The sequence below is a fragment of the Canis aureus genome, chromosome 29, assembly GCF_053574225.1.
Source record: "Canis aureus isolate CA01 chromosome 29, VMU_Caureus_v.1.0, whole genome shotgun sequence".
NCBI classification, from domain to species: Eukaryota; Metazoa; Chordata; class Mammalia; order Carnivora; family Canidae; genus Canis; species Canis aureus.
Window position 1 is genome coordinate 31351095 of NC_135639.1, and position 19626 is coordinate 31370720.

At 43.7% G+C, this 19626-nt stretch overlaps 2 protein-coding genes and 1 long non-coding RNA gene across 6 annotated transcripts in view; 2 read left to right on the forward strand and 1 right to left on the reverse strand.

Annotated features, from left to right (window-relative positions):
• PIK3AP1 (phosphoinositide-3-kinase adaptor protein 1) overlaps positions 1-9900 on the forward strand; it is a 120647-nt gene extending 110747 nt beyond the window's left edge. For 2 of the 3 annotated variants that reach the window (XM_077878163.1, XM_077878166.1), the window contains 2 exons: positions 731-849; positions 2430-2881. In XM_077878163.1, coding sequence (XP_077734289.1) covers positions 731-849; positions 2430-2532 — 222 coding nt within the window. In that variant the 3' untranslated portion in view covers positions 2533-2881. Of the gene's footprint in view, positions 1-730; positions 850-2429; positions 2882-7901 lie in introns of those variants that run through there. The other variant, XM_077878164.1, reaches the window with a different exon arrangement.
• On the reverse strand, positions 7239-15729 carry LOC144301334 (uncharacterized). Of its 2 annotated transcripts, none has more exons than XR_013368149.1 (2): positions 14880-15729; positions 7239-11740 (listed from the first exon to the last, which is right to left on the reverse strand). It is a non-coding gene; the product is annotated as an uncharacterized LOC144301334 (long non-coding RNA). The 2 variants fall into 2 exon arrangements; XR_013368148.1 differs by having other exon boundaries at positions 12236-15729.
• Positions 15730-16017: 288 nt separating this feature from the next.
• TM9SF3 (transmembrane 9 superfamily member 3) overlaps positions 16018-19626 on the forward strand; it is a 68317-nt gene continuing 64708 nt past the window's right edge. Inside the window, exon 1 of the mRNA XM_077878167.1 lies at positions 16018-16207. Within this exon, the coding sequence (XP_077734293.1) occupies positions 16112-16207 (96 nt within the window). The 5' untranslated portion in view covers positions 16018-16111. The remainder of the gene's footprint in view (positions 16208-19626) is intronic.

Sequence of the window (19626 nt, forward strand, 5' to 3'; positions counted from 1 at the left end):
TGCACACTGGCCTTTTCTGTGCCTCCACATATATATTGGCAAATAGTCCCCTGAGAGCCATAAGGCCTCTGAGGAGAGGGTGAGCTGCTGCCTTAAGACTGAGCACAGTTTGGGTCAGGGTGTTTTTTTTTTTGATCCTGTGATCACTGGCTGGGGCAAGCAGGAGGAGTCACTTAGGTCCCTGCCAAACCAGGAGGAGACTCTATAGGGTCCTTGGGGTGGGCCACTCCTCCAGGGAACAGCTTATATTAATTACTCCATGACTGAGAACCACTCATGGTTATGCTGTCCCAAAAAGGGACTTTGGTTTAAAAATAAAATTTCTCCAACTCTATCTGGTTACATGGAGCAAGCTTCTCAAACCTTAATATGCTTAAGAATTACCTAGGATCTTGTTACTATGCAGATTCTGATCCAGTAGGCCTGAGGAGGAGCTTGAGATCCAGCATTTCTCCCAAGCTCTCTGGTGATGCTAATCTGATGGCCCACAGAGGGCCACTCTGAGTAACAAGGACCATTAAGGATAATTTGGGCACCATTGTCTCCTCAGTGATGGTAGGCTCAGTAGAAAACTGCCCTGGTGTTGCTGGGCTCATTCTCAATTTTTGAATAACCTTTAGCCAAGCCTGAGGAGGACTGAGAGGCTTTTGGGATAAGGGTGTCTGATTACGCTCATTACTTAACACGTTCCCTTTTCTTTCTCATCTTTTTTTTTTTTTTTTTGCTATAGGATAATGAAGTCCCTGAGGTTACCAGAAGTCGTAGCCCAGGACCCCCACAAGTGGAAGGAACACCCACTGTTCCCCTTGAGAGGCCCCCCAGGGTACCTCCAAGAGCTGCCTCACAAAGGTAACATTGATGCTGATGATAAATGTTTTCCTCACTCTCTGAATTCCATTGGGGAAGAGTAGGATTTGGGGGTATCTAAAAGATCTAAGAATGAGTGCAGATCTAACTGTAATTCCTACTTTTGATGCATTTCAGTGTGGACTCTTCATTAATCAGATGTTTTTTTCAAGTGCAGATACTTTATTTTTTTATTTTTTTAAGATTTTTAATTTATTTATTCATGAGAGACACAGAGAGAGGGAGGCAGACACAGGCAGAGGGAGAAGCAGGCTCCATGCAGGGAGCCTGACGCGGAACTTGATCCCGGGTCTCCAGGATCACACCCTGGGCTGAAGGCGGTGCTAAACCACTGAGCCACCCGGGCTGTCCAAGTGCAGATACTTTAAATAGCAAGTGCAGTTATTTCATCAATAAAGTGCATTGGTAAACATCAGCTTTTCCAGTAATTTGTATGTTTACTTGAAATTCGGCTCCCTAATAACTAATTGCCTTGGCCGTATTGTGGGGGACAGTGCCTTTTGGGGACCAAGAGATAAGAAGGAATTGGGGATGAAAATAACGGTGGGGGGCAGCTCGGCATGGTGGGGAGCATGGCTCTAGTGCCACACTATGTGGGGACAGTGTCCAGAAGTCACTTGTGAACTTGGATGAATTACTTCCCTTCCATGTAACTCAATTTCTTTGTTTGTAAAATGGGGATAATAGTAGAACATCCTCAGTGATTTACAACTCTTGGCCAAAAGAGTTTTACAACTTTTGGTCCAGAGTAAAAACTCAACAGAATGAGTGAGTTTTCTTATCCAGAAGAATGAGCATATGGAGATTTGGAGATGGGCATTAGACAGATGAGTTTGGAGTGTTTACTGGGCCCTGACGTCTGTCTTTGTTTATAATGGTACTCGGGCCTCTGGTAGGAACCTGTTCAGGGCCTCGTGGAGTAACAGGAAATGTGGTCAAAGCTAGCTTGTATGTCTGCCCATGCAGAAAGGGGCCTTGGGAATGAAAGCCTGGGTTTGTCCCAGGCATTTATTTCTTTGATATCTAAAAGATAATGTGGGAGAAAAATGATTAAAAGGTAGAAGCTTTTTTTTTTCTTTCTTTTTTTTTATGTTGAAACTTAAGTGAATCTCATCAGTGCTATTTGTCAAGAAAGTGCAACAAGGAGGCTTTTCTGGTTTTCTGGCAAGAGAAGCTGATTCTGTCCTAGGCATCTGTCCATTTCTCCCTTTGTTGTTCACCACTCTTGCATGTGCTCCCAGTAACAGTTAAGGTACTGACACTTGTTACACAGATCCTCTGCAATAGCCAGTGGTGTCCCACTTACCAGCATGTTTCCCTGGTGTAGACCAGGTCAGATAGCAGAATGTTAATCCTGGGAGCACCCACTGTAGCGATAATCTGGCCCATTCCCCTGAATTGGCATAATGTGCTGTTGCTTGAAAATTATTATATAGTTGGGGGAGGGGTATTTATGGAGAATGATTATAGTAATAAATGCTAATCTTTATTGGGTGTGTACTATGTACTAGGTATTATGTTCAACACACCAAATGTATGATCTCACTTAATTCCTTCCACAGCTCTCAGAGATATATGTTAGGATTACCCCATTTTGCAGATGTAGACACTGGGGCTTGGATTGGATTGAGACTTGCTCTGTGTGGCAAATCTGGGTGTGCCTGATCGGAGGCTCCAGGGTTTCAGTCATTTTGTGACACCTGTCGGAGAGGATCAAGGTATCAATAGGAGGAGATCCAAGACCTAAGAACTTCCATTCCTGAAGATTGAAGAGTTTGGAGGCAGTTAACTAATTGCACCAAGATGAAAAGAGTTGTCAAGATTGAAACTATAACTTCAAGACTCTGTGGGACTTTGTTAATGGGAGAGAAAAAGAGAACAACCAGGGAAACAAGTTCCAGAAATTAAAGGATAGAAAGCGGGATGCATTTAAATGTGTAAACAGAGATGGCTGATGAATTTTTGGGGGAGTCTGGAAGTATGTTGTGATAAAAATGGGAGCAAAAAGGAAAAATGCTTTTTACTAAAGAAATGGTGTTTGTTGGGATCCCTGGGTGGCGCAGCGGTTTGGCGCTTGCCTTTGGCCCAGGGCGCGATCCTGGAGATCCGGGATCGAATCCCACGTCGGGCTCCCGGTGCATGGAGACTGCTTCTCCCTCTGCCTGTGTCTCTGCCTCTCTCTCTCTCTCTCTCTCTCTGTGACTATCATAAATAAATAAAAAATTAAAAAAAAAAAAAAAAAGAAATGGTGTTTGCAAAGAAATCTGTAATTGATAGAGCTTAGCATTTGGGTTCCTTTTTGGTGTGAAGAAAGATTTGCAAATATGCGATTGTTTTGTAAGTATCTATACATTCGCATAATAAAGTGAGGAGCTGTTTGAACAAAATAATAAAGTCATCAAATGGCTTCCATGCTTGACCCACTGACAGGCTGACCTCCCCTCTTCAGAGGGGAGGCTGACCTTGGGGGTCTCCTCTCTACTTCCAGATCTGGGAATCCATAACTGTTCTTTGCCCATGTCACCTGAGCACCCCTGCTCTCAAACAGCACTGGAGGTGCAGTGCTTATCACCCCTTCCTCCCAGTCCTGGTCCATTCCACCTGCTCATCCCGTGTGCTGTCCCCAGAACTTGAGCTGCCAGCGAGGACTCCGAGCCTCCACCTCTATCTCAGCCCTCTGTTTGCTCCTCTCTACTGGTGACCTCGACCTAGATGCCCTACAGGTATCTCCAACACAGCCCGTGCAAACCTGAATTCATCCCACCTGCCATTCTCTGTCCCAAACTGTCTTCTTCTGGTGAGTTCCCAGCCTGGGATAATGGCACAGTTCTTTGACTTCCCCAAGCACCAAAACCAGACGTTCTCCTCCAACCCTGCCTCCCTGGGAGCTCCCACAGAGTGTGTCTCCAAACTCTGTCCAGTCTGCTGCCCTTTCAGCTCTCGGATCCACCCCCTCTCCATCTGCCAGTGCCCACGTGCATGCTTGTAGACCCACACTTACCTCCCTCCTCCATGTTGCTGCCAGAGTGCACTTTCTAGATCAGAAATTGCTGATGATGTCACTTCCTGGCATAAAAGCCTGCACATTTGATGCCGTATTTTTTAGCATGCTCTGGCCCTGTCTAGCCTCAAGTCCCGCCTTCTCCTATATTCGCTGGTGTTCCACGCCGCACCCCTGCATTCCCAGTGAGCTGTGCCATTTGGAACTGTGTCTTGCCCAATCTGTGCCTTTGCCTGGAATTCTGTCTCCCTCCTTCCTTCTGCTTAGAAAATTCCTGCACATCCTTTTGGATTCAGTCTAGTCATCACCTCCTCTATGAAGCCTCCCCTGATGTTCCTATGCAGAATGAGCCTTCTTATGGTTCCCCACATACCTCTATTATACTTCATTCACATCATGGCCCTTGTTTACATATTTGTTTCCTCAAGTGTCTGGTGAGCCTTGAAAGAAACTGCTTTTGATTAAAACAGTTTTTCTACTATCTGCAGTCCCAGTAGTTAGCACAGTAACTAGAACATAGTAGGAACTTAGTATTTATCATGTAAGTGAATTAATGGATGGATGGAGAGATTGGTACTGTTTGTGTTAGACTACCCATATCTTTAAAAGTTAGCCATCAGGTCATCTCCCACAAAGCAGGTGGGTTATAGATGGGTGGAGAGAGGCTTCACACTCCCACCTTTAAGTTCCCAATGTTTTTCAAAGTCAGGGAAGGTGGATGGTGACAAGAACAGGAGCAGATGCATGCATCTTTTTTTTTAATGCAAGGATTTTTTTTTAAAGATTTATTTATTTATTTATTGAGAGAGAGAGAGAGAGAGAGAGAGAGGCAGAGACACAGGCAGAGGGAGAAGCAGGCTCCATGCAGGAAGCCTGTTGCGGGACTCGATCCCAGGTCTCCAAGATCACATCCCGGGCCGCAGGTGGTGCTAAACCGCTGCGCCACCGGGGCTGCCCAGATGCATGCATCTTTGCATGGCATTTCCCTTGTAGGGCATTAGTCCTTAGAGAGTGGGAAGGTGTCTAGGACTATCACGCTCTTCTTGGGTGAAGTCCTGCCACTTGACCAAATAAACAAAATCCCTCCCAAATCCCCAAAACAAAGCCCAAAATCTTACTGAGCCATCACTGTTTTGTTTTTTAAATATTTTGCCATTCGTTAGTCAGTCACTAACAACCTGTGTATTCCTCTTTAAGGCATACATAGCCAAGGTCCTGTGTAATCAGAACATACTTCTGGAGGCCTCCTGCAGCACCCAAAGTTAACATGTTAGATGCAGACTTATAAGAGGTCTGTGGAGTCTCTAGGAGGGGCTGGAATGGTCAGTGAGTAAGGGTACTTGGGACTGAAGCTATTTATTAATAAGGAAGTTGAAAAATATTGTCAACAATGTTATGATCATAAAAAAGCATACCAGCTAAGTAACAGTCCTGCTTTAAAAGAACGTTAACCAACATTGAAATTGCTGGGCTCTTGAACCAAACTCATTGGCAGCAAGAGCTTCCCCCTCGACAAGGAGGAGAAAGCAGCCAGCTCTCAGGCATCTCTGGGCACTTGAGTTTCCAGCTGCAGCTTCCCAGTGTCCTGGAGAGGGTGTCCCCCACTGACCACCCTTTGATTCTGTTTTTACACTCTGTACGTCCATGATTCCGATAGGTCTATGATCACAAATCCATTTCCTTGAGATAGGACTTCCAGTCCTAGGTTGGGATTGTTCATCAGAATAAAATACAGAAATGGTTTGCTTGTAGGCCCACCCCAGCTGCAGCATGGGGCAGCAGAGAGAGGAAGAGGGGCCAGGGGAAATCATGACTGTCTTTATGGTGGAGGATAAATCATAAGGCTCATGGAGCACACATGGGAAAGAAATCTAAGAACAGATCTTTATTCATAATAAGAAAATTATTAGCTTTACTTCTGGAGTGTCTGGTTTCCAACTGTCATCTCTAAGCCTCACACAACACGCAGATGTAGGTATCTGTGGGTACTTCTGTTTGGCAGGTGAGAAACATATTCAGAGAAGTTGAACTTGGCCTTTGGATGAGTGCATGATTGCCTTTGCTATGTCTTCCCATAGGTTCTGAACTTTATCAAAACAGTGCAGTTTTCTGATTGTTCCTATTGTCTGTTTTATCCATTAATTTCTTAGCACCATGAGGACGGATCCATGTTCATCATACTTGCTGCTGTATCCCATGCCCAGGAGTAGACACATTTTGAGGGTGAGGGAGGGTGGGAAAGGAGGAAGGTAAGAAGGAAGGAACAGAGTGAGCAAGCAATCCAGGAAGCCAAGAAGCCTAAGCTTATTCATGTAACAAGTAGTATTATCTAACTGTCCTTTCAGCCTTCTCCTATAAGCCATAGTTCATAGGGTGGGTTGGAGAGGTGGAAAGAGACTGTCAATTAGTTTTTTCCGGATAAAGAGGCAACGACACAAAACTGTCTGACTCTGGAAGCCACAGTAGGGCCTCCTGAGCATGATTGTGGCTGTTTCTTTCTACTCCTGCTTCTCTGCCTTATTCCTGAGACAGCCCCTTTCTTCAACTCTTTTGTCATTTCCTTGACCTACGTAAAACTTGCATTCAAGAGACATTTAGTAAATATTTAATCATTGATTCATTCAATCCTCAACTATGCAAGTCCAGGATAGCACAGTTCAATTTCAACACCTGACAAAGCTCTCTTTCTTGACTTATTGACTTGCTTCCAAGAGAATCAAATATTGGTTTTACAGCACACATGTGGAAATACCATCCACAATTGTTGAACTTCTCTGTAAATAGACTCACCCAGGTCTGTCTAGAATCGCATTTAGGACTGTTTAAAAACCAATAAAATGGAGGGGGGCTTCTAGGAAAGCAAATCTGGAGTTGGGATAGCACACTTAGTGACCAAAAGAGCAAATCATTGTGAGAAGCAGAGTTTAGAAATTCTAAATTCTTGGAGCAACTGGCTGGCTCAGTGGTTGAGCATCTGCCTTTGGCTCAGGTGGTGATCCCAGTCCTGGGATCCAGTCCCACATCAGGCTCCCTACAGGGAGCCTGCTTCTCCCATTCCCTGTGTCTCTGCCTCTCTCTGTGTGTCTCTCATGAGTAAATAAAATCTTTAAAAAAAATGTTAATTCTTTTCTCAAAAGACCCCCTACTATAGTATGTCTTCTGCCTGGCTGCATATTTGAATCACTGGTGTTTTAAAATATAGGCTTTATTATTATTTAGGTATGGTAAGGTCAGCAGATGAAGAGACAACTGCTTTTGAGATGATAGTTTGTTGTATTCATAGATCCCAAGAGGAAGGGGCATGTTATGCCATGGGGTCCCACTGGGGAAGCACTGGGTTACTCAAGAGAAAAGCAGCAGACTAGAGGAACATGGATAAGAGCTTTTATTGTGATTTCTGCAGGAGTACAAGTAAGGTAGGGTAAGCAGATTTAGGATTGGCTAGTTTGAATAATTTCAGTGGACTCCGGGGCAAAGATCCCTAGTTGTCTAGCACCTGGCCCTGGAGTGATTAGGGCAGATGGATAGCGGCCCAAATGTAAGAACCCATAAAGGAAGTAGTTGGGGTATAGGCTGGGACTGGTTAGTTTGCATATGAAAGGTGTGCTCTTCAGCAAGTTGCTATCTGTAGGAATCAGTTTGCCTTGGGAGGGGCAGTCCCTCCGGGATTAGTGAGACTCCAGGTATCAAAACATCAGAAAATAGAAGACATGGGTAAAATAGTAATATAACTCATTGGGTAGGGACACTGTTAAAAAGTTGTGATGCATTACCCTATCTTCCAGAGGTTAGGAGGGAATGGGTTTAGGAGAGAGCCTGGGAATTGGTATTTTTTAAAGGTCCATGGGTAATTCTAATGTGCAGCTAAGGTTGTGATCCACAGCCACAGCTGTGCCTTTCAGGGGTCTGTATGGTTTCATTAATTAAGGAGCATGTTCTTTGCTTAGTTTACCAAGTTCGCAACAAACCTTGGATGCCTAAGAACTAGTTAATTAGATTCACTTAAAAATAGTTGCTTTATCTTTTATTTCAGACCTCCAGCCAGAGAGACCTTCCATCCTCCTCCACCTGTTCCGCCCAGAGGTCGCTGATTCCACCTCCTGAAACTTGCCGAACATCAGGACTTTGAGACTTGCAGTTTCAGCCTGTTAATAATGTCTTCATGCTGAGTTTTAAAGTCTGACTGCTGACCTTAAGATCTACTTTCATGGCTGATGCTGTTGTGGCCCTGCTGGTTTGGGCTTTCCTTGAAGAAGATATTTTTGAGGCATGAAGAAGTGAAAACTAAGGACTTTATTCACCATCACCAAGTATATTGATCCATATCCTTGTTTGCCAAAAGGATAAAGACTGACTTAATTGGAATACTCACCTCTAATTTGGCATGTCAGAAGCCTGAAAAGATTGATCAGAAATGTAATTTACAAGTGATTTTACTGAAATGCACTTATATTAGGCCTTACTTATTTGCTAGTCCAGACTAACTTCTAGAAGTGGTTATGATTTAAGACTTACAGTATTCAGGTAAGGAGATACATCCTGATTTTTAAATGGGTCTTCAACTTTTCTATAGGTTCAGGAGGGTGTTTAAATGCCCGGGCTGTTCACATAGGATAAACTGAAAAAGACTTTAGAGAGGGATTAGTCCTAACTCCTTTTATATGGAAGACAAATCTGAGATTCCATAAAAACCAAGAGTATACAATTGGTTAGAAGAAGATATGTGTCTAGAATCTGGGTCTCTTAATTCCAGGTCACCACACTTTAAATATCTAGATAGTCAATTGCTCCCTCAAGAAATGCCACATGTAGATTATTAACCTTCCAGAAATGTCCTTCTTCTATATCTCCCAGGCATGGCACTATCAAGTATTTTTTTCAGTTTGGGCATTTATACTTCAGTATGCTTTCAAAACAGGATTGTTGGCAAGGAACATCTATAAATGGCTGGGAACCAGAAGCTTGGGATACCAGTGACCCCATTTATTGTTCTGCAGCCTTTTTATAGGGCTTACTAGTTCTGGCCATAAGAAGACAGAAGGACCCTTGATTCTTTCTCTGCCAAGAGGTCAAAAGAGAAAAAAGGAAGAATGTAAAATAGAAACAGTTATCTATTTCCTTATTATTACCGCTAGACTTGGGATATCTGTGCAGAGAGAACCATTAACGTGTCATAATTATTGTATGTCACTAATCTATCATTTATTTTGAGTCACTGGCACAGAAATCTGCCTTCAAAGCACAGATCCTTAATTTGATACTTAAATATAAAGTTAGCATCAGACACATTCCTTTAAAAACTATCAGAAATCTGGTAATTTTTTATGAAATGTATTCTCTATCCCATGCAGATATATGTAAGGCACACTATTAACGGTCTATTTAAATATAGTTTTATTGTGTCCTTTTCTAATGATTCAGGGTTGTTTTGTTTTTTTTGTTTTGTTTTGTTTTGTTTTTGTTTGTTTGTTTTGTTTTTTTCCAACTTCATTCATTGGTCTAGCAAACAAGGACTCTTACTGAAATGAATAGCTTCTGGGTCATGGGTCTTTTTTCTGACACTGAAATACACTATTGGCTGTGGCCATTAACAGAGTGTTTGTTCAAATTCCCTACCACAATGTTTGGCACACAGTAGCCATTCTACAGTGGTTCCTTTACTCTCCTTGTCACTTATTTGGGAAAAAGAGGGTAATGTGGGATAGAGAACAAGAAATTATAATGTTGGTATGATTGTCCTTCCTCTTATTTATACATGATCTCTTAAGCACATTTGATTTTGATAAAAGCTACCCTTTTTAAAAAATATTCAGTATCTCTAAGCTCCCTCTTAGATGTCAAGTTTAGATTTTTGTACATTCTCTAATTAATAAGCATTTAGATGAATAACATGGCAAAACTTACTGCCAGCTAATGATGTTAGCATCTTTGTGTGCACATCACTGTTTGTGCAATATTGGAATATTTTATTACATTTTTATTCTTCTGTGAAAGTAAGTGGAAAACATAAAATTAAAAGTGTTGTTTAGAAACTTGAGTCTGATAAATGTGACACACTTGAGACATGGGTGGAAATGGTCAGTTCATTGCACATCCAAACTGCTCCATGTTGTCTAAGAATGTCTCTAATGATGAAGTGAAATTCCTCATTTTCTAGAAACAGAACAACCCATTATAACATAAATTCAACTTCCACATACTCAACTTCTGTACACATTTTTAGGAACATTATTATGTAACAAAACCATGGATTTCAATACAATGAAGATCAGAGACTAAATTGTAAGTAGGTATCCAAAGAAACTCAAAAAATTTCTCTGTATGATGCTTTGGGAGACAATTCAGCTGCCACCATCTTTCCCCAAGATTTTACGAGCTTTTTTTTTTTTTTTTTTTCTTAAAGATTTTATTTATTCATTAGAGACACAGAGAGAGGCAGAGACACAGGCAGAGGGAGAAGCAGGCTCCATGCAGGGAGCCCGATGTGGGATTTGATCCCAGGACTCCAGGATCAAGCCCGGAGCCAAAGGCAGATGCTCAACCTCTGAGTCACCCAGGTGTCCCAGTGAGCTGGTTTAATAGGAAGTGTAGCTTTTAATCATATTCATGGCCCTTGCCTTTACTTCTAACTGTATGAGGTACATTGTCCTCTAATTCCTAAGTCAGCATTCTACCTTCATCTTATATTAAGACTTGTGAGCAGATAATCCAACAATATAAGCAACAAAGCATGAAGACTGAGAGATTATGAGCAAGAGGTTGGTGTTGCAATCAAATAATTTAACTTGACATATTTAATGATGTGAATAATCCCTAATCCTTTGCCATAATTAGACAAAGTGATAGTATGTAAATTACTCCAGTGAGTAGTTTTACAAGTCAAGCTAAATTCCTATTCTCCCCTCCATTTTTCTTGCTTTGTTACTAAAAAAAAGGGAGGTTCTAGCCTGTCCTCTGTCACTTAAGTAGTGGGGATTTTTAGATACCTCTCCCACATGCACCAGGAAATAAAATGGTTTTATCTTAAATAAAGTAATAAAATGTGCTCTTCTTTCAAAGAATAGTGTGTGGTTTTGAGGCTGGCCAGCTGAGGAAGCATTAATAACAGACTTATTTCAGTCTGAGAATCAACTGTTTTAAATGACTGCTTCCTAAAGAAAGAACTTAGAACAATTATAAAGTTTTTCTGTGTCTAGAATATTTCAGCTAGAACAGAAAAGATAGGTGCAAAGTGATAAATAGCAATAGAAGGACTGGGGCAGCCCGGGTGGCTCAGCAGTTTGGCACTGCTTTCAGTCCAGGGTGTGATCCTGGAGGCCCAGGATCGAGTCCCACATCGGGCTTCCTGCATGGAGCCTGCTTCTCCCCCTGCCTGTGTCTCTGCTTCTCTCTCTCTCTCTGTGTGTGTGTATGTGTGTCCTCATGAGTAAATAAATAAAATCTAAAAAAAAAAAAAAAAAAAAAAAAGGCAATAGAAGGACTGCCCAATCCCAGAGGTAAATAACTAGAAAGACAAACATAATAAAGTAGAAAGAAGAAATAGAATTTCAAAGAAAATGTGATCTGAAACTAGCCTTGATACCAGGCCCGTCTTGGCTGACCATAAGGCAAGTAGATCTCACCTGCCTACCAGAGTCTTAAAAGTTCATATAGAATAGAGGCCTCAACTGGGTTCAGTTATACCATCCAGATGGTCTCAACAACACCTTACTCACTCAGGGCTATGTTCTTGGAACAGCTCCCAGTTTGGAAATGGTGAGCAGAGTATATATTCCAAAGACAGGGAAGTGGGTGAGGATCCTCCAATTGCAAGAGTCCAGCTCGAAGTTCAACTGATGGTCATGTTCTCTCAGTTACCTTCTCCAACAGTACCTGAGATTGGAAATCAAAAGATACGTTGTTACTTACAGACCAAGATTTTTGAAGATCATGTTTGTCAAGAATAAAAAAAATTGAAATTGTGGGTTTCTGGATCATTTACTGGTCATAAGCCCTTTAACCAATTGAGTCTTATTAGAACTACCATAAAAAAAGGCTGTATAGCCATTGGAGGGGAGAGGTGTTTCCTTTCACTAGAATGTTTTCTCTCATCCCTTTTGATGTCAGGGAATGAAGTCATTAATCTAGATGAAGAAACTGGTGAAATGACATATATCAACGTTTTTCACTCCTTCATCTGGCAGAACAGCCCTGATTTTGGTCCTCCTGAGTTCTACTTTTTAGTGTAAAGTTATCAGTTTCCAAAAATATTTGAAGCCACACTCATTTTCCTCTAGCCAGTTATTTCATCCCTATTCCTTCTTTCCAAACCTACTGTTACCAGACTTTTATCACCTAACGCCATTTAGCATCATCATTTCCTAGTACCTGTTGGAATTCCTGGCACATGGTAGAGCTTGATAAATAGTTGTTGAGTTAATGCCCCTATATGCTCTTCCCACCATTAAACTTTTCCAAATACTCCACCAAAATAGGGGTTCCTCTTTTCTACATGCCCATTGCTCTTATTGCCTCTTGAATTTGCACAGTTGTTCCCATTTTGTGCAGTTCTTTTTTTGTACACTGTCCTGCCTGTTCTCTGTCTTGTGTGTAATTTCCCGGTTTTGAGTCTATGCTCCCCAAATGGATGCTTTAAAATTTTCTTGTGTCCTCCGCACCTTTGAGTAATTGCCAGCCCAGTGCTCCCCACAACACCTAGCAAATGCTTGCTGCTTCAAATATGTGGAGGCTGGTGATGGATATTTAAGCGAGAAACTACTCATCCATCTTAATTCAGCACTTGCACTGCTTGTTCTTCAATTGCACATCATCACTTGATTCAAAAGCAGTGATTATTCATTCATGGAGCATTTACTGGGCTTTCTCTATGAGCAAGTCACTTTGCTAGGTGCTCTAGGGGATATACAAAGATGTATAAGACTCCTCCTGATTTCTATAGCAATTCCTGGTATACAATTCATTCAGCAATTAATCATGTACTGTCTTGTGATGTCTCTTAGACTGGCTAAAAAGTATTGTGTAAATCCTATGCAGTTTGACAGTTTGACTTTCCACTTATTAATGTCTTCCTTTGTTCACTCAGCAAATAGTTTGTCTATGATGTGATGGATGCTATTCCAGCAGCTGGGATAGATACAAAGATGAAAAAATGATAGTCCTTGCCATCATAAAAGGTCAGAGTGTAGTATAGAAGAGCAGGTGAAGGGTGGTAACTGTGACATAACATACTGAATGCTTTTGGAATCCCAAAGAAGGGATACTCAACTTCCTGAGGGGGTCATGCAAGGTTTCACTGAAGAGGTGATAATTCAATTAGGCCTGGAAGGAGAGTATCTAATGGTCATCCACTTTCTTGCATTCTAGGCAAAGGCACACAAGTATAAAAAAAACATGGTATATTTGGGAAATATAGTGATGAAGCCAGGACATAGAGATTGGTGAGAGGTAAAGTCAGAGTCTGATTGGGCTGTGTTCTTCAGCAAGAAACTTTCCCCCCTGGTTACATACGTAGCACATGGTCATTGTAAAAAACATCCAAATATTTGCAGGCATGTACAAAGAAGAAATTTACTTGGTGTTAATGGTTTGCATCATAATTTTTCAGATTGTTTTCTATGGGCAGACTAAAATGATATTTAAAATGGGATTATATTCCAGGCACCTGGTGGCCCAGTCAGTTAAGCATCTGACTTTTGATTTCAGCTCAGGTCATGTCTCAGGGTCTTGAGATCAAGTCCTGCATCCGGCTCCATGCTCAGCACAGAGTTTGCTTCAGATTCTCTCCCTCTGCCCCTCCCCCCACTCATGCTCACTTGCTCTCAAAATAAATAAAAATCTTTTAAAAAATAAAATGGGACTATATTCTATTTTTGTCAACTTTTTTTCATTTAAAAGTATCTCTTGGGATGCCGGTGGACAGTTCAGTGTCTGACTCTTGGTTTTGGATCAGGTCCTGATGTCAAGGTCCTGAGATCCTGCCTCACATTGAGCTCCATGCTTAGCACAGAATCTGCTTCAGATTCTCTCTCCCTCTGGCCCTCCTGCTTGTGCGTGCGCACTCTCACTCTCAAATCAATATATCTTTTTTAAAAAAGTGTTTCTTAATATCATTGCATGCCAGTATATGCAGGTCTATTTCATTTTTAAAAATGGTTGTACAATGGTTTGGGATCCCTGGGTGGCGCAGTGGTTTGGTGCCTGCCTTTGGCCCAGGGCGCGATCCTGGAGACCGGGGATCGAATCCCACATCGGGCTCCCGGAGCATGGAGCCTGCTTCTCCCTCTGCCTGTGTCTCTGCCTCTCTCTCTCTCTCTCTCTCTGTGACTATCATAAATAAAAAAAAATTAAAAAAAAAACTTGGCTGTGGATAGATTTAAAAAAAAAAATGGTTGTACAGATGGAGGTCCATCAGTAGTAAGAAACATTGATTTCTGGAACCAGACTGCTTGGGACTGTTCTTTTAGCAAGCCACTTAACCTCTCTGTGCTTCAGTTATCATACCTGTAAAATGAACATACCGATAGGACCTGTTGCATAAGGTTTTTGTGAGCATTAAATGAGTCAGATGTAAAGGGCTCAGAATAGTGCTTGTCAGATGAAAATCTTAGCTCTGATTCCATGATTTATTTAAACAAAATTTAAGGAGCATTAAAAACAAATATTTTTTAAAGATTTATTTATTTTAGGGGATCCCTGGGTGGCGCAGCGGTTTAGCGCCTGCCTTTGGCCCAGGGCGCGATCCTGGAGACCCAGGATTGAATCCCGGTGCATGGAGCCTGCTTCTCCCTCTGCCTATGTCTCTGCCTCTCTCTCTCTCTCTCTGTGACTATCATAAATAAATAAAAATTAAAAAAATAAAAAGATTTATTTATTTTAGAGAGAGCGAGCACCAGCAGGGGGAGGGGGAGAGAATCTCCAGCTGTACTCTCACTCCGGTGAGGAGCTAGACGCAGATTTGATCCTACCACCTTGAGATCATGACCTCGGCTGAAATGAACAGTAGGATGCTTACCCAACTGAACCCCCCAGCCACCCCTTAGGGAGTGTTTTAAGCAAGAAAGTGATATAATCAGGTTTCCTTCTAGAAAGATCACTCTGGCATCCGTTGGGAGGGAAGATTGGTGACAGGGATCCTGTCAAGACTGTTGCAGTATGCAGTGAGACGGCGATTGGCTGTTATTGGCAGAAGAAAGAGAGGAAAAATAAAATTTTGAGACATTTCTAGGAGACCAAATGCTACCACTTGTGATTGCAGACGGTTGAAGCCGACCGTTCAACCAGAAGTTCCAGCTTTTTGGCTTGCAGGACTGTGTAGATGGTGGTGCCGTAGTCACACGACAAGCATTTTTTCAAGGTCCTACTGCGGGCCTGGCACTGCTCGAGGCACAGGAAATACTGGCAGCGCAGGATCTCCGCTTAGGACAGGCGCCGATTCCAGCGGGTGTCTGTGTCTGCGCACAGGACGCCGACAATGCAAGCGAACAGAGAGATGCATGAATGAGAATTTCAGCGAGACCGAGCAGCAGGGCCCGGTAAGTGGTGAAGTGACTCCGCGCCGCTCATCCACGTCTGTAGGGATCCGGCATCTCCCGTGACGGGGAGGAGCGCGTGACTCAGTCACGGCGATAGGCCAGAGCCTGCAGAGGGATAGCGGCTCTGATCCCTGAGGCCCCGACGCCGCCGGTCACACCGCCTCCACAGCTGGGGAAGACGAGGCCAGGAAAACGTAAACGTTTTGGCCAAGGTCACAGAGCTGGCGGCCCCGGGCCGCGGCCCGCAGAGCGCGGGTCAGGCCCCCGCGGGGGCTCCAGGCCGCGGCCGCGGGCGCGCCCCGCCGCCGCTCCCGAGGCCCAGGGTGGGCCGGCCCGAAGGCCCCAGCGGGCAGGGCGGCCGGGCCGGTGGCGCGCGGGGCGGCCGCAGCAGGGCCCCGGGCGGCCGCGGGACGCCCTCCCGGGCGGGGCGCCGGCGGCGGTTGCGGCCCCGCGTCGCGAGGCACTTCCGGCGTGTGCCGGGGTGGCCGGATGACGTGGCTGAGTCAGAGGAAGAGGCTGAGGCGCCGGGGGGCGGGGGAGGCTTGGGAGCGGGCGGTGACGGCGGCGGCGCGGACGAGCCAGCGGCTGGGCCCGGGCCCCGTGCGTCTGTCCGCGCCCCGTGGATGCGAATCGGCCGCGGCGGCGGCGGCGGCGGCGGCGGAGGAGGAGGAGGAGTCGGTGGGCCGGCGCCGGGCCGGTGGGAGCGCGGAGGATGAGGCCGCTGCCGGGCGCTCCCGGCGTGGCGGCGGCCGCCGCGCTGTTGCTGCTGGTGCTGCCCCGGGCCCGGGCGGACGAGCACGAGCACACGGTGAGAGGCGTCCCCGGCCGGCGCGGCAGCCCCCGGCCCGCAGCCCGGCCCGCCGCCCGGTGCGGCTCGGCGCGGCCTGCAGGGTCCCCGCGGCCGCCGAGAGCGCCTTCCGGTTGGGCCTGGCGGAGCAGGAACCCCGGGAGCTGGGAGGAGGCGTCTGTGTGCGCTGCCCGGGCCGGACGCCGCTCCCGAGCGCCTGGGCCTCCCGGCCCGACCCGCGCCGAAATGGCGCCGCGCTCCGGGGGCGAGGCGGCCCGAGGGGGAGCGGGGCGAGGGGCCGGCGCCCGCGAAGGGAGCGGGGGCTACGACACAGCGGAAGGTGGATGCACCGCGATTACCCGTCGCGCACTGACCAGGAAATACCCGCCACTTCTGGGTCCTCACCGGCCTTTATTTTTCCTCCTGCCCAAACCGGATCAAAACCCTGGCGTGGGAGCAGCCCTGACGGACTGGGGTGAAGAGCGGGTTACACGTGTCCACGCACGCACCGGGCCCTGGGCCTTCCTTGTAACTTCGTGCACACCCTCTGTAGCCCCTGAGTGAGGCTCCCATCGCGGGGGCTCCCGGCGGCTTCTGGCCGCAGGGGCCCCGAGCTTCCCAGTCTTCCTGTAGGCCAGGAACAGTTCAGTTTGCGCTGGGCTTAAAATTGATTGGCTGCTTATTTAATTGGCATTTTCACATCAAAGTGTGGATGTTAACGACTCTTCAGGTGACTTTCACTTGGGGCTGTAACTCATGGTTTTCGGAGTGGTGTGAGTGAGCCAGGCAGGGAAGTCTTGTAAATTGAGATGTTGCTTATCGAGTAGATTGTGTGTGTGTGTGTGTGTTAATACTGTAACTCATTAACCACATGATTTTGCGTGAGAGATGGTGTATGTACTAGATCTGAAAAATTCGGGGGAGTCTTGTGTCATTCCTGATAAGTGAGGAAGTGAAGTGATCATCCTCATTTACGCAGTGGACCCTACTTTAGATTTAATTCGTAACTAATCAGACCTCTTTTCTCTAGTTCCTTGGGTTGGCTGGGCTTTTAGTTTAGCTAATGAACGCTCTCAGCTTTTGACTATTTTACCTTTGGTCACAGCCAAAAACTTCTTTTTGAGACACGAATCTGAAATCAGTGATGTGTTTTTTTTTTTTTTAATTTTTTTTTTTAATTTATTTATGATAGTCACAGAGACAGAGAGAGCGAGGCAGAGACATAGGCAGAGGGAGAAGCAGGCTCCATGCACCGGGAGCCCGACGTGGGATTCGATCCCGGGTCTCCAGGATCAAGCCCTGGACCAAAGGCAGGCGCCAAACCGCTGCGCCACCCAGGGATCCCCAGTGATGTGTTTTTATGCTATATTTGTGACTTCACCTTAAGATGATTTTGTTCACAGTGGAAACAGTTTAATTAAAAAAAGGTTTCGTATTGTTTTCTCTGTCAGGTAAAATCTCAGACTGTAAGAACTGTTCATTTGCAGTGGGAATCCCTTTAGTCAATTGTATTGTCACTAGTATTTTTTGCAGTTTTTTGAACACTTCAGGAAAGTTACCAAATAAAGCTCATCACAACTTTCTCTTACCTAAAACTCCACTATACAGGCATACAAATTTAAGATTAGTGTTCTCCTTTTTGATCTTGTGCTTTATATAAACTGCTACGAATAGGGAAAACTATTAATTACTATTTCACAAATTGGAGGTATATAAAAAGGCCTGAGTTTAATTTATAGATTTAAAATGTAAATATAGATTTCACTGCAATTTGATTGCTGGGAACATTTCAGGTTTTTATACCAGTAATTGAATTTAGAATACATGAGAAAAGCTTTCTGAGAGTGTATAGTACGTGTAAGATAATTGCTGGGCACAGAGATTAGAATCCACTTCACTTTATTCATGAACTGGTCTCACATGGTTACCTGTTATTAATATACATTATCTAAAACGCAAAAAAGGTTCTAGGAAGAATAACATTAAGCTATAAATATAAAATTTAAGTAAATGTCTTTTATTTTTTGGCTATTAGTCAGAATTTTTACTTTTCCCAAGTTTCTTGAAAATATTTCTTGAAAACTGGGCATTCACCTTAGCCAGATAAAGGTGTTGAAAAGTTATCGTCAAGAGAATTTTTTTCCCATCAAGAGGGCAGAAGTAGCTAGTGAAGAGAGAATGAGATTGAAGAAGGAGAAAAATTGCCAAGGAAAGGTTGTTGAGTAGGTGTGCAATAAAAACTTGTGGGATTGAATTATTAATTAAAGAGCAATTTTCAGAAGTTAGTTTGCCCTTTAGATTAACTTTCTGTGAAGGCAGTTTCCAGCTAGAAATAATAACTAATAGGATTTTTTGTTGGCCGCGTGTGCTAGACACTGTTCAAAAACTTTACATATATATTAACTCTTGTTTTAGATGTAAATAACCTTGTGAGGGAAATAATATTATACCCTTTTTATACATGGGGAAACCAATGCTAGAGGGGTTATTTGTCTAAGGCCACATGGCCAGTGGGAATGCAGGTGGGATTTGAGCTCAGTCTGAATTAATGCAGCCCTTTATCCTAAAAATAGGACAGTAAAATACTTGGTATTAAATTGTATTGATATTATTTTGTATTGATATTATTAATAGTATTTTGTATTGATATTATTTTTAAGTGCTTAAAGAAATTTTTGGGTAAGCCTTAACTCCATAATGGGTTGCTACAGAGATGTTTGGGTTAGCAGTAAAGACGGATAGGGCCCACTTAATAGTACAGTCACACTATTAAGGTGACTACTAGGGACCTGTGCAGTCACATAATATGAGCAGGCATGTGGATACTATGCTTGCTTTGTTGCTCTGCTGTCACCAGCTAGAAATTTTCTATATATATATATATATATATATATATATATATATATATTTTTTTTTTTTTTTTTTTTTTTTTTTTTTAAAGTAATCTCTACATCCATTGTGAGGCTCAGTCTTAGGACCCTGAGATCAAGTTGCATACTCCATTGACTGAACCACCAGGCACCCCTTAATAAAATTTGAACAAGGAGACCTGCATTTTTATTTTGCACTGGGTCCCACAAATTGTGTACCTGGTCTTAAAAAGGGATAACTAGTTCATCTAGTTTCACAAAGCCCCTTATTTCTCTTATTTTACCTACTGAATTAGGATTCAGCTGACCATTTGACATGGTATTTTGTATGCACTTATTTATGCAGAACTTTTAATATTTTCATAAGGATAATGAGAAGGAAACATGCTGTTGACTTCTGGAGTATATACACATCTAGCATATATAAAGATGTATCCTTCCACTTTTCTAAAGTTAAATCATACATAGATTGGAGGATGTACCGTTTGGAATAAAAAAATAATGAACACTTTCATGAAAAGACAAGACCTTAATATGTGATTAAGAGTCATAAAAATGACTTTTTTAGGG